General features: G+C 41.6%; 1 protein-coding gene across 13 annotated transcripts in view; it reads left to right on the forward strand.

Moving 5' to 3' along the window:
• Nucleotides 1–15,820, forward strand: part of LTBP1 (latent transforming growth factor beta binding protein 1) — a 406,971-nt gene that overhangs the window by 251,748 nt on the left and 139,403 nt on the right. For all 13 annotated transcript variants that reach the window (XM_044261743.1, XM_044261746.1, XM_044261745.1 and 10 more), the window contains one exon: nt 7,186–7,308. In XM_044261743.1, coding sequence (XP_044117678.1) covers nt 7,186–7,308 — 123 coding nt within the window. The remainder of the gene's footprint in view (nt 1–7,185; nt 7,309–15,820) is intronic.

Consider the following 15,820-nt stretch of genomic DNA (forward strand, 5'->3'; position numbering starts at 1 on the left):
CTCTGGGAGAACGCATTCTCTAAAGCAAGTGGTCCCTATTAAGTAGCCAAATGGTCTGTCTGGCTAGGAAAAGTATTGACTTTGAGACGTATTTTTTCTGCTTTCAAGTGGGAGTCCTCTTACGAGATTGTATGCTGGAATTTCTGTCCATCAGCAAAAACTGAATATCCACAGCAGAATCTGTAGAAAGCTTCATAGTTCCACACAGTATAAAGATCTTCATGTACTCTTCTCACCTTGTACTTAATTCCTTTCAGTTACTGGACATGCCTCATTTCCTGTATAAACTTACGTCACTGAAAAGGCAGTAAATTATGACTCTGTTAAACATACATACTTTCCTTTAGGAGAATGGATACATCAAAGTGCATTTATTTCCCATAAGGACACTTATGCTGTTCATAATATATTATGCACGAACTGTCATACTTTATTTATTCCTTAGCATTTCCAACCAGCTTGTTTTGAAGTCTGAATATTTAAGCTGGAAGTAACCTTGGGAATTTTCTGGCTCAGCCCCTTTGTGTTACAGAAAAGGAGTGTACATCGAGAGAAACTAAGTGACTTGCTCTCGTAGGTAACATAAGTTCGCATCCCTGTTATACCAATGTAGGTCTTAATGGGATATGCTTCTCATTAGATTTTCACACATGCCCCCCCCAACCCTTTTAAAAAATAAGATCTTGGGGCACCTGGGTGGCTCAATTGATTTCCGGGTCCTGAGATCAAGCCCTGCATAAGGCTCTGCATGTGGCACAAGGTCTGCCTGACATGCTTTCCTTCTTCCTCTCCCGCTCTCCCTGCCCCTCCCCTCAGCTCACACGTGCATGGACACGCCCACTCACGCTCTTTCACTCTCTTTCACTCTCTCGCACACGTTCTGCTTCTTGTCTCTCAGATAAGTAAGATCTTAAAAAAAAAAAAAAGAAAAAGATCTTGCCCACATTTTGCTTGTAAAATAAGAATAACTGTGGTGTGGCTCACCATCCATAGTGAGAGGAGGTGGGCTACACACACGTACAGGAGGAGGAGGAGGGTCCTTGTCTCATTCTACTAGATTATTGTGCCGTTCCCTACTCGAGATACTTAAGCTGTGTTACGTTAAGTTGTTTAAAGAGTCCCTGGTTTGGCATATTTTCCAACGCCTCTCTATTTGTCTGCTGTCTGCTAATAGATGCCTAGCCTTCAGTTTTGGTTGTATGAGGTTGAACCATGAGACGTTGCTAATATTCAACCATTTTAAACTCACAAGAAGAGAGCTTTGTTTTATTGAACTTGTTACGGCCAGACTCACATGGTAGGCTGTAGTGGGCAGAGAAACTCTACAAATGTTTTAAGTGAGTTGAGAAGTAGGTTAAGTCCCCTTCATGCTCCCTGTAGCCCTATAGATTTTTGCCTACCGGGAGGGAACATGTAGGGCTGTCTGAGATTTCTTTTCTTCTTTCTGCTTCTGTCAGCTTCTGGACTTAACAAAGCCACTCAGCTTGGGAGGTAGAGGGCCTGGCTGTTCAAGAGGGTCAGCTCCTCCTGCCTTTCCTTTGGATCTATATTCGTTAACTCCATGAACTGTGAGGGGATACCATTCTTTGGAAAAATAGATTTCCACAGTTGGCTAGAAAAATTCAGGGCTCTATAGAGGGAGAACAATGAACACGTTCATTTGTTTATCTGTTTCTTTAAACACTAAACTGTTTTCAATTTAATCAGAATACAATAAGGGAGATTGGCTGACCCTCTAAAATATGAGACTTCTGAAACCCAGTCAAGTTTGTCAAATATGTTATTTATAAAAAGAATCAAGTTAGAGGCTTTTATTTTATTTTTTAAAAAATAGCCGTAGGAATTGGGATCTAAATAGAATTATAATTCATAATTTGCCCATCATGTTCCGTATAATTGTTCAAGTTTTGCCTGATAACATCTAGTGTACTCTTCAAACCTCTCATGTCCAGATATAATGTGTTTAGCTAATACATCTTCTTTCATTTTTTTTTTTAATTTTGTTTATCTCTGACCGACAGAGATCACAAGTAGGCAGAGAGGCAGGCAGAGAGAGGAGGAAGCAGGCTGCCTGCTGAGCAGAGAGCCCAATGTGGGACTCCATCCCAGGACCCTGAGATCATGACCTGAGCCAAAGGCAGAGGCTTTAACCCACTGAGCCATCCAGGTGTCCCTAATACATCTTATTTCTTCAAGCATTTTGAACCCCTCATTTCCTTCACTTTGTTTAGAAAGATCTTAAGGAGCTTGGCTACCTGAGAAAGTCATTTGGGTAACTTTTCATGTTTCTTATTAGTTTCTAAGGTTCTAAATTAAAAATGATGGGAAATGTGTTTTTTATCTTTTTGATTTTGTTTTTAAAGTTTTTATTTATTTGAGAGAGCGAGAGAAAGCATGAGTGGGGGGGTGGGGGGGTGGGGAGGGCCAGACAGAGAAGCTGACTCCCCGGGGGCCCAGCAGGGACACCGCCCCACCCAAGCCAAAGACAGACCTTAACTGACTAAGCCACCCAGGCTCCCTTGTTTTTATTTTTTTAAACACAAAGCATATAAACTAACCACCAACAGCTTCCTTGGGAGCAAAACTGGGGATGGAAGAAGTGCCCCCCCCAAAGAAAAAGACCATTTTTATCTAGCTTTTAGGTGTAAAATTTTGTGTGTTGGGAATTAACAATTTATGACTGGAATGCTTTTGAAGGTTTTGTGAATAAGTTGTTGAAATCTGCCATATGATTTGGCACAGAAATAAAAAGTTGGGATATAAAACTTTTACAAATTTTGACAAGTGCCATCTTATTATAGAAGCTCAATATTTGAAGCAAATGCAAAAGAAGCACCTTGCTTAAAATAGCTGTACCAGGTTCCCAGGGCCCTGAGGACAGCTCCGTAGGTGACAGTTAAGTCTGATGAACCATGTCAGAGACCTGGTCAGACTTGGTAGTGAGGACTGTAGCCTTGTAGGTCACAAACCACATAGGCTGAAACTTAGGGACTCAGTCTCTTGTGACAATCTCTGTGACAACAGAAGATTGTCATTGGAACAAGATACAGATGCTGAGTCAAAATGGACCCTCTGTACTTACAAACTCAGAGTTTAATCATCTCTGTGTGGATTTCTCAGCGAGGACATTGTGGACATTTTTGGCCAAGCAAGTCCTTGTCAAGGGGGACAACCCAGACTTCTTGAATGCTAGACTTCCTGCTATGTACTCTCTCTACTCGCCAGTCCTTGGGACAACCCAAAATGCCTGAAGGCAACACACACCATTCTCCCTTGGGGAATTACCAGTGATCTCCTTGACTACTGAGAGGAAAGCAATCTTACTGACCTACAACATTTCCTAGATATTTGCATTTTAGAAGAGAATGTTTTCATATTCAGATGACCAATAAATATATGAAAAGGAAATGCAAGTTAAAACCACAGTGTAACAACACTACGCTCCCACCAGAACGGCTACAGTGAAAAAGACTGACAGTAATTTGGTGAGGATGTGGAACAGTTGGAGCCAGGGATGGAAATTGGCATAACCATTTTGGACAACTCTGTGATTATTTATTAAAATAATCATGAGTCTTCTCTAGTGAGTCAGAAATTCTACTCCTATATACATACAGGAGAGTATTAAGCACCTTGGCCTACCAAAAGACGTCTGTATTTGAATGTTCACAGAAGCATTGTTACTGATAGCCAAAAATTGAACTAACCCAAATGTCAATCAACAGTTGAATGGATAAATTAATTTTTATATTCTCACACAATAAAATATAATAGCAGTAGAAGAATGAATTGCTATATGCAATAATGATGAATCTCACAGGCATAATAATGAGTAAAAGTCAGACAAAAGACATACGCAATAGGATTCCCTTTCGATGAAGTAGAAAAACAGGGTAGACTAATGGATGAGAGCAGTTACCTGTGGGGGCAGAGATGTTGATGGGATTGCGCAGTAAAGGAGCCTTCGGAGACAATGGAGATGTTCCAGATCACAGTCTGAGTGGTGGTTACCCAGTTATGTACGTGTGCATGCATGGATATACATATACATATGGATGTGTGAAAGGTCATGTGGCTGTATATTTAAGATCAATATACTTTGCTGTATATAAATTAGGAAGGAACTTGGAAATTTAATCTCTAATTTATGGTATTTTAGAGAACAGGTTAAAAAATAAATGGAGACAGTGAAGGGAAATCGTTTTTCTGGAAGCCGAGAAAGTGTGAGGTAGAAAGTTGCATGCTTCTAGGGCCAAAATTAGGGGAAGTGGTGTGGCTAGTTAGTGCCGGGAGCACAAGCTGATGAAGGTAGAGGTAGTAGGAAATGCAGGATTCCCCTTCCTCTTGAATTTTTCTCTTCCTATCTATCACCAGGGTGGGTTTTTTTTTTTTTTCTTAAGTCTTAATTCCTGTCCTCCATTCCCACGGCATCATGGTTGAAGCAATGGACAACATTGAGGGGAGTCAAAGAGAGGATATTGGAAGAGGGCACAAGCAAATGGTTGTACATCAGATATTTATGCATTGGAGGAGAAACCCGCCATTGTAACCTGGCAGCCAGCAGTGAGGCTGCTACACCACTTCATAGAAAACTCCAGTCAAGGGACAATTTTGCATCCCAAAGGTGAACGTGGAATATGTAGGAGTGCCACCAATGAGCAGGAGTAGGGGCCACTCAGAGAAGGAGGAAGGCTCCTAACTCACAGACAAGTGGGGACATGAGGGAAAACAGGAGAGTGCAGATTTTGTCCTGCCTTTTTTGCCCGCAACTGGCTGGTTACCCAAATTTGAGGTTTAACCTGGGACATACAATAGGGGCTTTACTCGTACCATGTAGCCCCAATCGGATTTGCCATTCTTTCTGGTCCTCCATGGTGGTTTTCTTAAGAACAGTGAGTGATAAGGGAATATTTTCAGTTGCCTGCTGTGCGTGGGCATGTATCACAGCACAATGTAGGCTCTGATAACGAGTGAGATGACCAGGTGCGGGACCATATGCCATGCCAGGTGTGGTCTGGCGGTGCCAGCTTTCAGCTGGGTCCAAGTTAGAAAGCTGTAGGATTTCTACAGCAAATATATGTGTTCTTTTGTTATTTGGATGTCATTGAAAAAGTGTTTTATCGCTGGAATTACAGACTGTATGTGTTCAATAAAATAGGTCCATTATGGAAATCAGTGGCTACTTAGAATATGAAATACAAGCAAATAAGGATTTATTGAGGACTATATTTCCTTATTATGTGACAGATTTGCTGGTAATATTTTGCTACCGATTGGGTCCGATTTTAATACAGAAAATTAATTTTTAAATAATGGAAATTTTATTGGAATTGATGATTGAAACAGGCAAACATTATTGGAAACAGAAATGCTAATAACCATGTCTGTTAATTGTTAAACTTCATAAGCCACCATGAATAAAAGTAGAAATGACCATTAATTTTTCACTTTTATCTTGTCCTAGTCTGTTTTTCATTTTTAATTAAGTACCTTTGCAAAATACTCTATAATCTTTTTTTTTTAAGTACATGTTTTTATCTCTCCTCTTCCAAATCATTTTGATTTTCCTTTGGATTGCTGTCATAGCCCATTTGGGCTGCTGTAATAGAATATCACCAACTGGGTAGCTCATAAACCACAGATACTTGTTCCTCACAGTTCTGAAGGCTGGGAAGTCCAAAATCAAGGTGCTGGCATGGTCCCTTCTGATGAGGGCCCTCTTCTGTTTGCAGATATCTCTGTTGTGTCATCAGACGATGGAAGGGAGTGGGGATCTTCCTCATGGCTTAAGCGACTCCCAAAGGCCCCCTTACTAATACCATTACCTTTGGGGGTTATGATTTCAATGCCTGAATTTTGGGGGGACACAAACATTCAGACCATAACAATCACCCTATATGGGTGACCTCAAATCTTTATTTCTAGCCATGTTGTCTCTTTACCTTATTCCTGAATCTACCACTATTGCTGGATTTTATACTTGTGTATCCTTATGTGACCTTCAGGTGTAAAACTAGTCTCTTCATTTGCCTCTTTTTTCCTCAGAACTTTCCATAAAACCAACGGTGTCTTTTCCTCTTTTCCCAGATTAGATACCTCCCAGGCATCTTCAACTCCATTCTGCTCCTTTCCAGTATTCTGCTGGCCAGTCAAACACTATTATTCATTTGGCTCATTTTTCTTTTCAGAAGAAAAATTCCTTCCTGATTATTCTCACTGTCCCAACCTGGCTTGTCCTGTCTCCTACTTGCATTACTCCTTCAGTCATCAACTTCTGGTCTCTTCTCACCAAGCCATGTGTTGGCCAGATGAATCTCCTTGGATCCTGCCTTTGGTGCTATCTTCCTTGTGCTCAGAAACCTTTAGGATGGCTCCTTGTCTCAGTGCCAGTGAATCCAAAGCTAGCCTGGCTTTAACTGGCTCTTTTTCCAACTGTTTACCTTCCGGAAACTACTTTTCCAACCAAGTTTGACTTAGCGTTTCTTGATTCCCCGTTCCCTTTGTGCAGTCTCTGCGCACAAAGACTGTGTAGGTCACCTACCCCTTCCTCCCCATCCATCCATCCATCCATCCACCCATCCACCCATCTTTCACCTTCTCCCTGACCTTGATGCCCAATGAAGTCTTAAGCCCTCCTCAAGGCTCTGGTCTCCCCTAACTTCAGCTAACTCCGTCAGCTCTTACTATCTACGTGGGCGGTTTCGTAATTTGACTTCTTCACATTAATGACCTTTCTTCTTATTATGGTAAGTTCAACTGCTTTTCACTTCTTTAATTGGTAGGTCATTGTATGTCCAGATAGATAGCTTGTGTCTTTAGGGCAAGAGTCTTTGCCTTACCTGTATGATCTCTAAAATCTGATACCTGTTAAGGTAAGAACTGTGAGGGTTGGAATCTTGTCAGTTTGATAACTAGTAAATTTCTAGTATCTCGAACAGAACCGGGTACATTGTAGGTGCATAATAAGTAGTTATGATATAGTAGTTATGATATAAATTGTAGATGTTCATTGAATGCTTGATTCAATTTTGGGTCACTCATGCCCGCTGCATTAAAAGCCAACATCTCTCATTTACTGTCACTAAGAGATTAATGTAGTGAAAAAGAGGGTGAATGCTGTTTACAGCCAGAATCTATGCAACTGGGCTGGACCACCCCTTCTAAGAGGATTGTATTTTCCTGCAGATATTAATGAATGCCAGCTCCAGGGCGTGTGCCCTAATGGTGAGTGTTTGAATACCATGGGCAGCTACAGATGTACCTGCAAAATGGGATTTGGGCCGGATCCCACCTTTTCGAGTTGTGTTCGTAAGTAATGATCACTTTTTATTCCTATTTTGGATCTTTTTTTATTTTTTTAAATTTGAGGAGGGGGGTATCCAAAGGAAGATGAAGACTCAGAAGTCAACTGACTATTGTAAATGTGTGGGGAAATCTCTAAAAGGACAGCTGGAAGGAGGCAGACCTACTAACATCCCTGTTTTGAATCTTTCTCCAAATTAAATTTTTATTGCAGTCCTATAATAGCTATAACTTCAAGGTAGGGAAGAAGCACACTGAGAAAATAAACTCTTGTGGAGAGTTATTTAAAATTTTCATACCTGAAAGATGACAACAGTTTTTCCCTTCCTGAGCATTTTAAGCATTATTTAGGCTGGGTTAAACTTTGTCCAGCTTCTGTCTTTAATTAGTCCAAGTTCTGAGTCACCGGTGTCTGATTTAATGAGGTTTCACTGTACTTGCTCCGTTGGTAGAGTCTGGGAAATAGTTATAAAGACCCTGCATTTCAGATTTTCTATTCAATTCTAATTTCTAAGATTCTTCTCTGTTGTCCTCAAAAACCACCAAAATGTGTCTCCAGAGTTAGACTGTTTTGCCTTACAAATGTTGTCTCTAAGTTTTTCTCTTGTACCTGGTAAGGGTAAAAATCCTTCGTCAAACCCTATGTCCTAATATTAATGCAGAAAATATATAGCTTCTCCAAAGAAACTCTCTAGCCACAAAACCTAATCCAGTGTAATCCCTAAAGATCACTCAACAACCAGAGATGGATGAATTTAGATAAAAAGTTCTCACATGCAGATTTTTTTTTAAGATTACCTTACTTTTTAAAGAACGGTGTTCATTATGGCAAAGCAGGTAATCACTGCAGTTGTTTAGAAGCCATATACAATTGAAGTTTAAACATTGTAAATTAATGTATGGCAAAAACTGTTAGGATAATTTTAAGAACAATTCTGTATTTCTGTTCTGATAAGTTTTTATTTTTATTGCCTCCTTTTTAATGTGACTTTGATATATGTTAAGCTGTGTCCTTCTGGCCTCCATTTTTAAACTGGGTCTTTGGTCAAGACACGTTCCTGCTGGACATTATCTATTGTTTTAATTGTGTAGCTCTCCCTGAGATACATAGACATGATGAAGTATGGGCACATATAATAAAATGAAAATGACAGTTTCATTCATTACTTTTAAAAATCTGAGTTCACAGAGTCTTCCGGAAAATTGTTACTAATTACTACTATTTTCTTTTAAAAACTGTCAAATGCAGATTAGGACATTTTGCACGTAAGTTCTTTTTTCCATGTTCTTTCACAGACAATTCTGATCATGAGGCAGACACCTAATTATAGGGCATTTGTGGTGGGTGGTAAAATTAGACTATGAAATGATGTTTGCATACAAGTTATGTTTGAAAACTAATGCAAGGATTTGGAAATTTCAGGTCAAAAATCACATTGTTGACAATACCCAGATGATTTATAGATTCTTTCTGGCTGATTAGAATTACATGAGTAAATATTTTGAATAGTTTTATAATTTTAAGCGTAGAAGATTTTACAGAGTTTGGATATAGAATTTGCTTTAAATGTTTGGGGTTTTTTTTCTCTTCATTTGACTTGTAGTCTGGTTAAAATTACCACATTGAAGATTGCAGATTAGGTAAAGTTGGAGAGCTGGTCACGAAGTGTTTTATTGAACTTTGACTAGATCTGATGTCTAGAGTCAAGGGCAGATGTCTAGGTTTTTAACAAGATTGTAGAAATCTGCCAATGAGATTTTTGAAACACTTACACGTTTCCTTAGCATTTATTTTCCCTGTCGTTGCCCAAATAATACTGAACTTATTAAACAACCATTCATTCGTATTTGAAAAATAAATAATTCAATTTTATGGTTCAGCTGCAACAGCTGAAATGATAAGTATTAAGAGAGGTTTGTTGCTAGTTAATGTTCCATTTCAGAGTTTGAGTTAAAACCTGGGATCTTTACCAACATTGAATGGCAGATTTATTTCTCTTTCCTTTGAATTTACCACATGTCACATCACAGAACTGTGGAGTTCTCTAATGATTTGTGACTTGGTTCAGTCCAGCCTAATTTGTTTGTGAACTATATTTTGAAGGAATCTATGTGGGGCACCGAGGGTGGGGGGAGGCAGAAGTCTGAAAACAGTTGAGAAGAATCAGGAAAGTAGGTGATGTTTACGGAGTAAGGGGGAAAAATGTTGGCAAGATGGTGGTATCCTTAATAGTCATGGGGAAATAGCAGAAGGAGACTGGGGTGTCACATACACTCATGCACACACATAGACACCCGCGCCCAGACACACAAAGGCACCGGGAGGAGTTGTTGTATAACATTTAGAATATCTGTTTTTGAGAGGTGTGAAAACTGCCACGGATACAGCATGTAAGCAAATGGGAGAGACTGACCACGTTTGCTCAGGCAGCATGAATTTAGGGCATAGCCAGGCCATAAAAGGTGTGGCTGACTCTGAACGCAAAGAAAGGCACTTGGCAATGGCCAGGGAGCAACGGGAAGCTCTCCCTGTTTTCAAATGCACTGAAGTGAACACCCTCAGAATTCCTTGACTCTGGCCAAAGGTTGCAACCATTTCTCTTTCTCCTTGCCTGCTCTCTGTCCTTGACTTAGCAAAGCTGAGAGAAGGAAAGCCAGAGGGCTCTGGCCTCTGCTGTCCAGACCTGTGGGTCTGCGCCTTCGGATACTGCTGCTGCGTCTTCAGACCTCCTTCTGCTTTACTGTGGGGAAAGGGGAAGTTGTAAGATTTGTCAGAGCAAATCCAAGAAAAGGATAATAACCTTTGCAGTTGCAATAGGGAAACTTTCTGACTTTCTGAGCTGCAATTCTCTTGGGAATTCAGGAGCTCCAGGATGAGAGCTACAGTGGGTATGTCCATAGGTTTGGTAGAAAAATGCCCAGATGCAAAATCTCTGACCCTGCTCTCTGGTCGCATTTTTGCCCTGGGGCCTGGGTGCTAATTTAAGAAATAGAGGGTTGGAGAAATGCACCCAACAAACCTGGAAATCATGAGATGAGGAACACATTCCTTCTGAAAGTTAGTCATGTGCATGCCCGTCGTCTTTCTACTTCTCTAACGTCTTAATGAGATACCATTTTTCTTGTTTTACGCATTAGGCAACTGAAGTCCGGGGAGCTTTCCACAGCTTCTTACGATGATATAGCTAGTAAAGGGAATCTTGAGATTTACAGATTTATTTATTTATTTTTGAGAGAGAGCGCGAGCCCAAGAGGGAGGGAGAGGGGGAGGAAGGCTCTCAAGCAGGCTCTGTGTTGAGGGTGGCGCAGGGGCAGGACACAGAGCTTAATCTCAACGACCCCGAGCTCAGGACCTGAGCCCAAACCAGGAGTGGGAAGTTTCACGGACTGCATCACCCAGGCTCCCCAGGGACTCTTTTGAGATTTAAAACTGGGTTGTGTGCCTCTACATTTAGGCTCCCAGATCAGGGATTGGCAAGATATGGCTCATGGGCCAAATCTGTTCCACCTTCTGTTTTTGTCAAGTTTTATTGGAACACAGCCAGGCCCTGTCATTTACAGGTGGTTCTCATGTTGCTTTAATGCCACGATGGCAGAAGTTGTAGAAGTTGGGAAGTTGTAGCAGGGACTAGAGGGCTCACAAGGTCTAAAATAACTATTTATTATTTTGCCTTTTACGGAAGGAGTTTGCTTACTCTTGAGCTGTGTCAACGCTGTCCAGTAGGACTTTCTGTGATGATGGGAATGTTCTGGATCTGTGCTGTCTGATGTAACAGATGTTAGTCCCATGTGGGCAGGGCGACTAAGGAATTGAATTTTAAGTTGTGTTTCATTGAAATTTTACTGAAGTAGTAACATGTGGCCAGGCGTTAATGTATTGGACAGCTCCGTTCTAGATTGTTGTTTGACACAGCTGGTGGGGAAGTGACTGCTGGACCTCCTCCTTTCTCCTTTCCTCCTTTCCCTTCTGACTTAGTGATTCTGGGCAAGTGACACCATTTTCCAGGCAGTTAGGCTGGGAGCTCCTAGGCCACTTTTGACCCTGTCCTCTCCTCTGGTCTTCAAGAAAGTCATTCATCTTTGTAATCTGTCTTGCACCTTCTCTTGTCTTTCTACCTCCTCTGCAGCCATCCCCACATAGGTCTGTCACTTAGAGGTCTTGCAGCATCGTGGCCTGGGGGCTAGACAGACACGTCTCTGCAAAGTGTTTGCCCCCACGTGACAGTAACAGCAGAAACCAGGGCAGTGACGTCAGCATGTTTATTGTGCATTTTATAAGCATCAGGCACGAAGCCCTTGGTATGCATTAGCAGGTAAAATACTTCCAAGACATCTATGAGGTTTACATGGCTGTTTTTTTCTGTTTTAGAAATAAAGAAATGGAGGCTTGGAGCGGTTAGTAAGGATCTTGCAGAAAGCCACACAGCCTTTAAGTGGCAAAGTCCATGTTTGAAGCTGGCTCTTACTGCACAAGCTGAGCCTTGAATCAGGAAGAAGAAGTGGGTCTGAATAGATGAGAGCAAGTCCTTTATTTACCAAGGGAGCCGTGGTTTAGTCTTCCTTGCCACATGATAGAGTAGATGGCATAACTCTGCACTGGCTCCTGGATCACAGTTTCTTTTATTTTAGTTCTCCCAGAAGTGAATAGCCCGTTTCCCAAAAAGGGTGCCTGGTGGCTCTTCTTTCAGCAAATTCGTCTCTCAGATCCTCATCCACATTTTCCCTCTTTCCCATCACTCCTCCCATGGGGGTTTTAAGCGTAAAGGGATGGAACTCTGATGTGGGATTCACCCAAGAGATGAATGAGGATATTGGGGATATTGGGGCTGGGTAGGGGGTTGAAAACAGGCTAGCTGTATACCATCTTCTCCAGTCTTTAATATTTTTTGCCTTCCTCTCAGTGCCAGATTAATTTATATCTGCTTAGTGATACTTATCATTCATGTGTGGAAGATGTCTTTGAATGTATGATCAGAATTTACTGTCTAGCCCTGTAATTAAGTTGTTTGATAGACTACGAGGGAACCCAAATAAGAGAACCTTAGCATCTTTCCTTCATGCTGTGCTTTGTAAGTGGGCACCATTACCATTGGCTTTATGGTGATGATTCAAGACAAGGGTATGGAGCTATATGCTTATTACTTTTGGGGATTTCTATATCTCTAGCTAAGGAAAAAAAGAACTGGGCTCCTGACTGACTGATGTGGCATTTCCAGTAGGTTTTACACTCTTTTTTTTTTTTAAGATTTTATTTATTTATTTGACAGACAGAGATCACAAGTAGGCAGATAGGCAGGCAGAGAGAGGGGGAAGGGGGAAGCAGGCTCCCTGCTGAGCAGAGAGCCCGATGTGGGGCTCGATCCCAGGACCCTGGGATCATGACCCGAACCGAAGGCAGAGGCTTTAACCCACTGAGCCACCCAGATGCCCCAGGTTTTGCACTCTTGAAATGTGTTTCTGTCTATATAGAGTACCTGAATCTTTCCACCTTAATCTTAGCAGCGCATCTTGCAAAAATATAATCTACAAAACCCACTGTTTCAGTGTGTCTGTACATAGGAACGTCAGTACTCCATGCCATACCCATTTCCACTTACTTTTTTGAAATCTTGGGGCAATACTGATTTCTTTTAGTGTAGCATAAAACCTTATGACTCAAGAGAATTCATGATCATGTGTGTCATATTTTAAAATAATAAATGTAGTGTATAATGAATTACCCATGATGACTGGCCTTCCAGTCTGTGACTAAAGATCCTCAACTTCATGATTCCGAGCATATTGTTTCTGGATTTACATGTCACGTTGACTAGAATGTGAAAGTGCTAGAGTTAAGCAGAATTGCCATGTGAGAGATTGGAGAGGATAAAAGAAGGACAGGTTATGTAGGGGTTAAATTAGTGGCTTAAAAAGGCACACCCAGGTCCTGGGATCCAGCCCTCGCTCAGCGGGGAGCCTGCTTCCTCCCTCCCTCTCTGCCTGCCTCTCTGCCTGTTTGTGATCTCTGCCTGTCAAATAAATAAATAAAGTCTTTAAAAAAAAAAAAAAAGGCACACCCTGTTAGAAATCTGAGGCATAAAGAACATTTTCTTCCACGTAGTTGTAGGTCAAAGGAAATTTGAATCGTGGGAGCACCAGTAAAACGGAGGTATGTAGGCTAGACCTTCTCAACGGCTTCCTTCTTAGTTATCTTCCATCATTGGAGGAGTACATTTTTTTTAAATTAGTTTCTTGTTCCTGTATGTAGTTGGGGTAAGGCGTGTCTCATTAGAACATGGTCTGACACACCCATACTCAGCAACAATTGACTGGATGACCATAAGCCAGTGATTCTCTTAATACCCCTAAAAACCCCAATTTGAAATGCTTTGGAAGCATCTGATAGGAAGACAAAAGTCTACAGATGGTTTGTTTAGAAAGAATCGGTTCACTAGGCTTCTATCTTTATGCTCCAGATGATAAAATACCCCAAACTCTGTGTGTGTGTTTGTATAGTGCACAAGATCTCAACAACCATCAGCTCACTTTAATGAACAAGCAATTTCTCTAAAATTCACACATTTAAGTCCCTTAAAACACTGGATTGCTGATGTGGTGTTTTGGTTTAATTTTGGGGACAGGCATGGTAGGAGGTTTCTTTCGAGTCCTTGGATGGGGGAGCACTTGGAATGTAATGAAGATGGTGCCTGATACAGTATCACTTGCCTGGGTGTGAGGGTGAGGTGGTTACATAGAAGGGAGAGTGGAGAAGGGAGTGGAAGACAATCAATGTCACCGTTAGCCAGTGTCACGGATTTGAGGAAACTCTCTGCCATGCTCTGAATGGCTCTCGTTCCTGGGATCTAGAACTGGCATTAATGCAATTAGTGTTATAATTAAGCCCTGCCACGTGTAAATGGGCTCCTGTGAGATGGCCTGATATTGTTTCTATGGAAATATGTGTTGTCAGTTCCAAATAATTTGAAGAGGAAGTTTTTGGTAGAATCCCTTATAAGCTGATTCTACTAGAACTATGTATATGTTCTTAAGATTGTACAACCTATAGGTGCACGTGCACACACAAACACACACATGCCACGTGAGTGATGTTCAGTCATTCCAGGGATTCATTATCCCTTTGGGGATGATAGCCATGCTTACATTGTCTTTTATTTTTGCTTTGTGACCTTTGATACTTCATCAGTCTTACACAGATTCCAGAAAGTAAGTAGGAGAAGGGAGAGGAAAACACTCCAATTTTTTCCTCTGAGCACTTTTTAAGTAGCCCTGGATAAGTTCTGAAGCTTTGGGAAGGTCTCCTCTGCTCCCCTCAATCCGCTGCTTCCACACCCCTATTCACCAATAATAGCTGTTTTTGAATATCTTCACTTTGTTCAAACTCTGCCTCCAAGCAGCGATCAAGATGTGTGCAAATGCCCATTGAGAGGATGGAGATATATATTTTCATTAAAAAGAGTGGCTGATATGTATTTTGTGGCTATTCTGTACCAAAACTTTATGAGCATATGGTATTTCTAATCCCACTGAGCCTGTTATTCCTAGGTGAGGGTTACTGAAGCTCACCCAGGGTAGTAGGGTTCCTTCCAGAAAAACAGAGCAAATGAGGCGGTGTGTGTGGGTGCACGTGTGTGTGTGTGTGGAGAGAGAGAGGTTTTAAAGGAAATGACTCACGTGATTGTAGAGGCTGGTAAGTCCAGAATCCACTGGTAGACTGGTAGACTGGAGACCAGGGGAGGAGTTAGTATTACAGTGTTTGTCTGAAGGCAGTCTGCTGGAAGAATTCCCTTCTCTTCTGGAAGTTCAGTCTTTTTCCTCTTAAGGCCTTTCCACTATTAGGGTGAGGCCCAACCACGTTCTGGAGATTACCTGTTTTGCTCAAAGTCTACCAATATAAATGTTAACCTCCTGTAAAACATACCCTCTGAGCAACTGTCAGACCTGTGTCTGACCAAATACCTCCTGGCTGTGGCCTCGCCCAGCGGGAAGATCCAGGGAACCATCACAGTCCCAGTGACTTCCACAGGTTGTCTTGCTGGCACCTGGTAGACGTCCTGTGAGAATCCAGATCTGCCTGGCTCTACAAACCTTTGCTCTTTTCACTGTGTTGCAGTACCTTAATTTGATCAGAAGCTTTCTTAGAGAACTACCTAAGGTGTCAGTCCTTTTAGAATGCTTGAAAACTGAGATCTGGGCAGGAAGGGAAGGTGATCTTGGAAGTGGCAGGAGCCAAAGGAATTGGGTAAGGGAAAGGCGAATTGGAAGAACCTCATCTGGCCGGTGATACAGTAGGGAAGAACTTTGGTTGGGATGGGAGAAGGGACAAAGAGGGGACCATCAAGCTCGGTCTGTTCAGCACTTTGGCTTAGCCTAGATCTGGCTCACCTTTACATTAGTAAACGAACGAACTCTTCAGTGGCAGGACTGTATCTTATCCTCATAGCTGCCTTGTGTGCTCAGTAGAGTGTCTAGCAGTTGGTTTAGTGAAGTCTTACGTACTAAACTTAGAATAGAAGCATCA

The sequence above is a fragment of the Neovison vison genome, chromosome 8, assembly GCF_020171115.1.
Source record: "Neovison vison isolate M4711 chromosome 8, ASM_NN_V1, whole genome shotgun sequence".
In the NCBI taxonomy this organism is placed as follows: Eukaryota; Metazoa; Chordata; class Mammalia; order Carnivora; family Mustelidae; genus Neogale; species Neogale vison.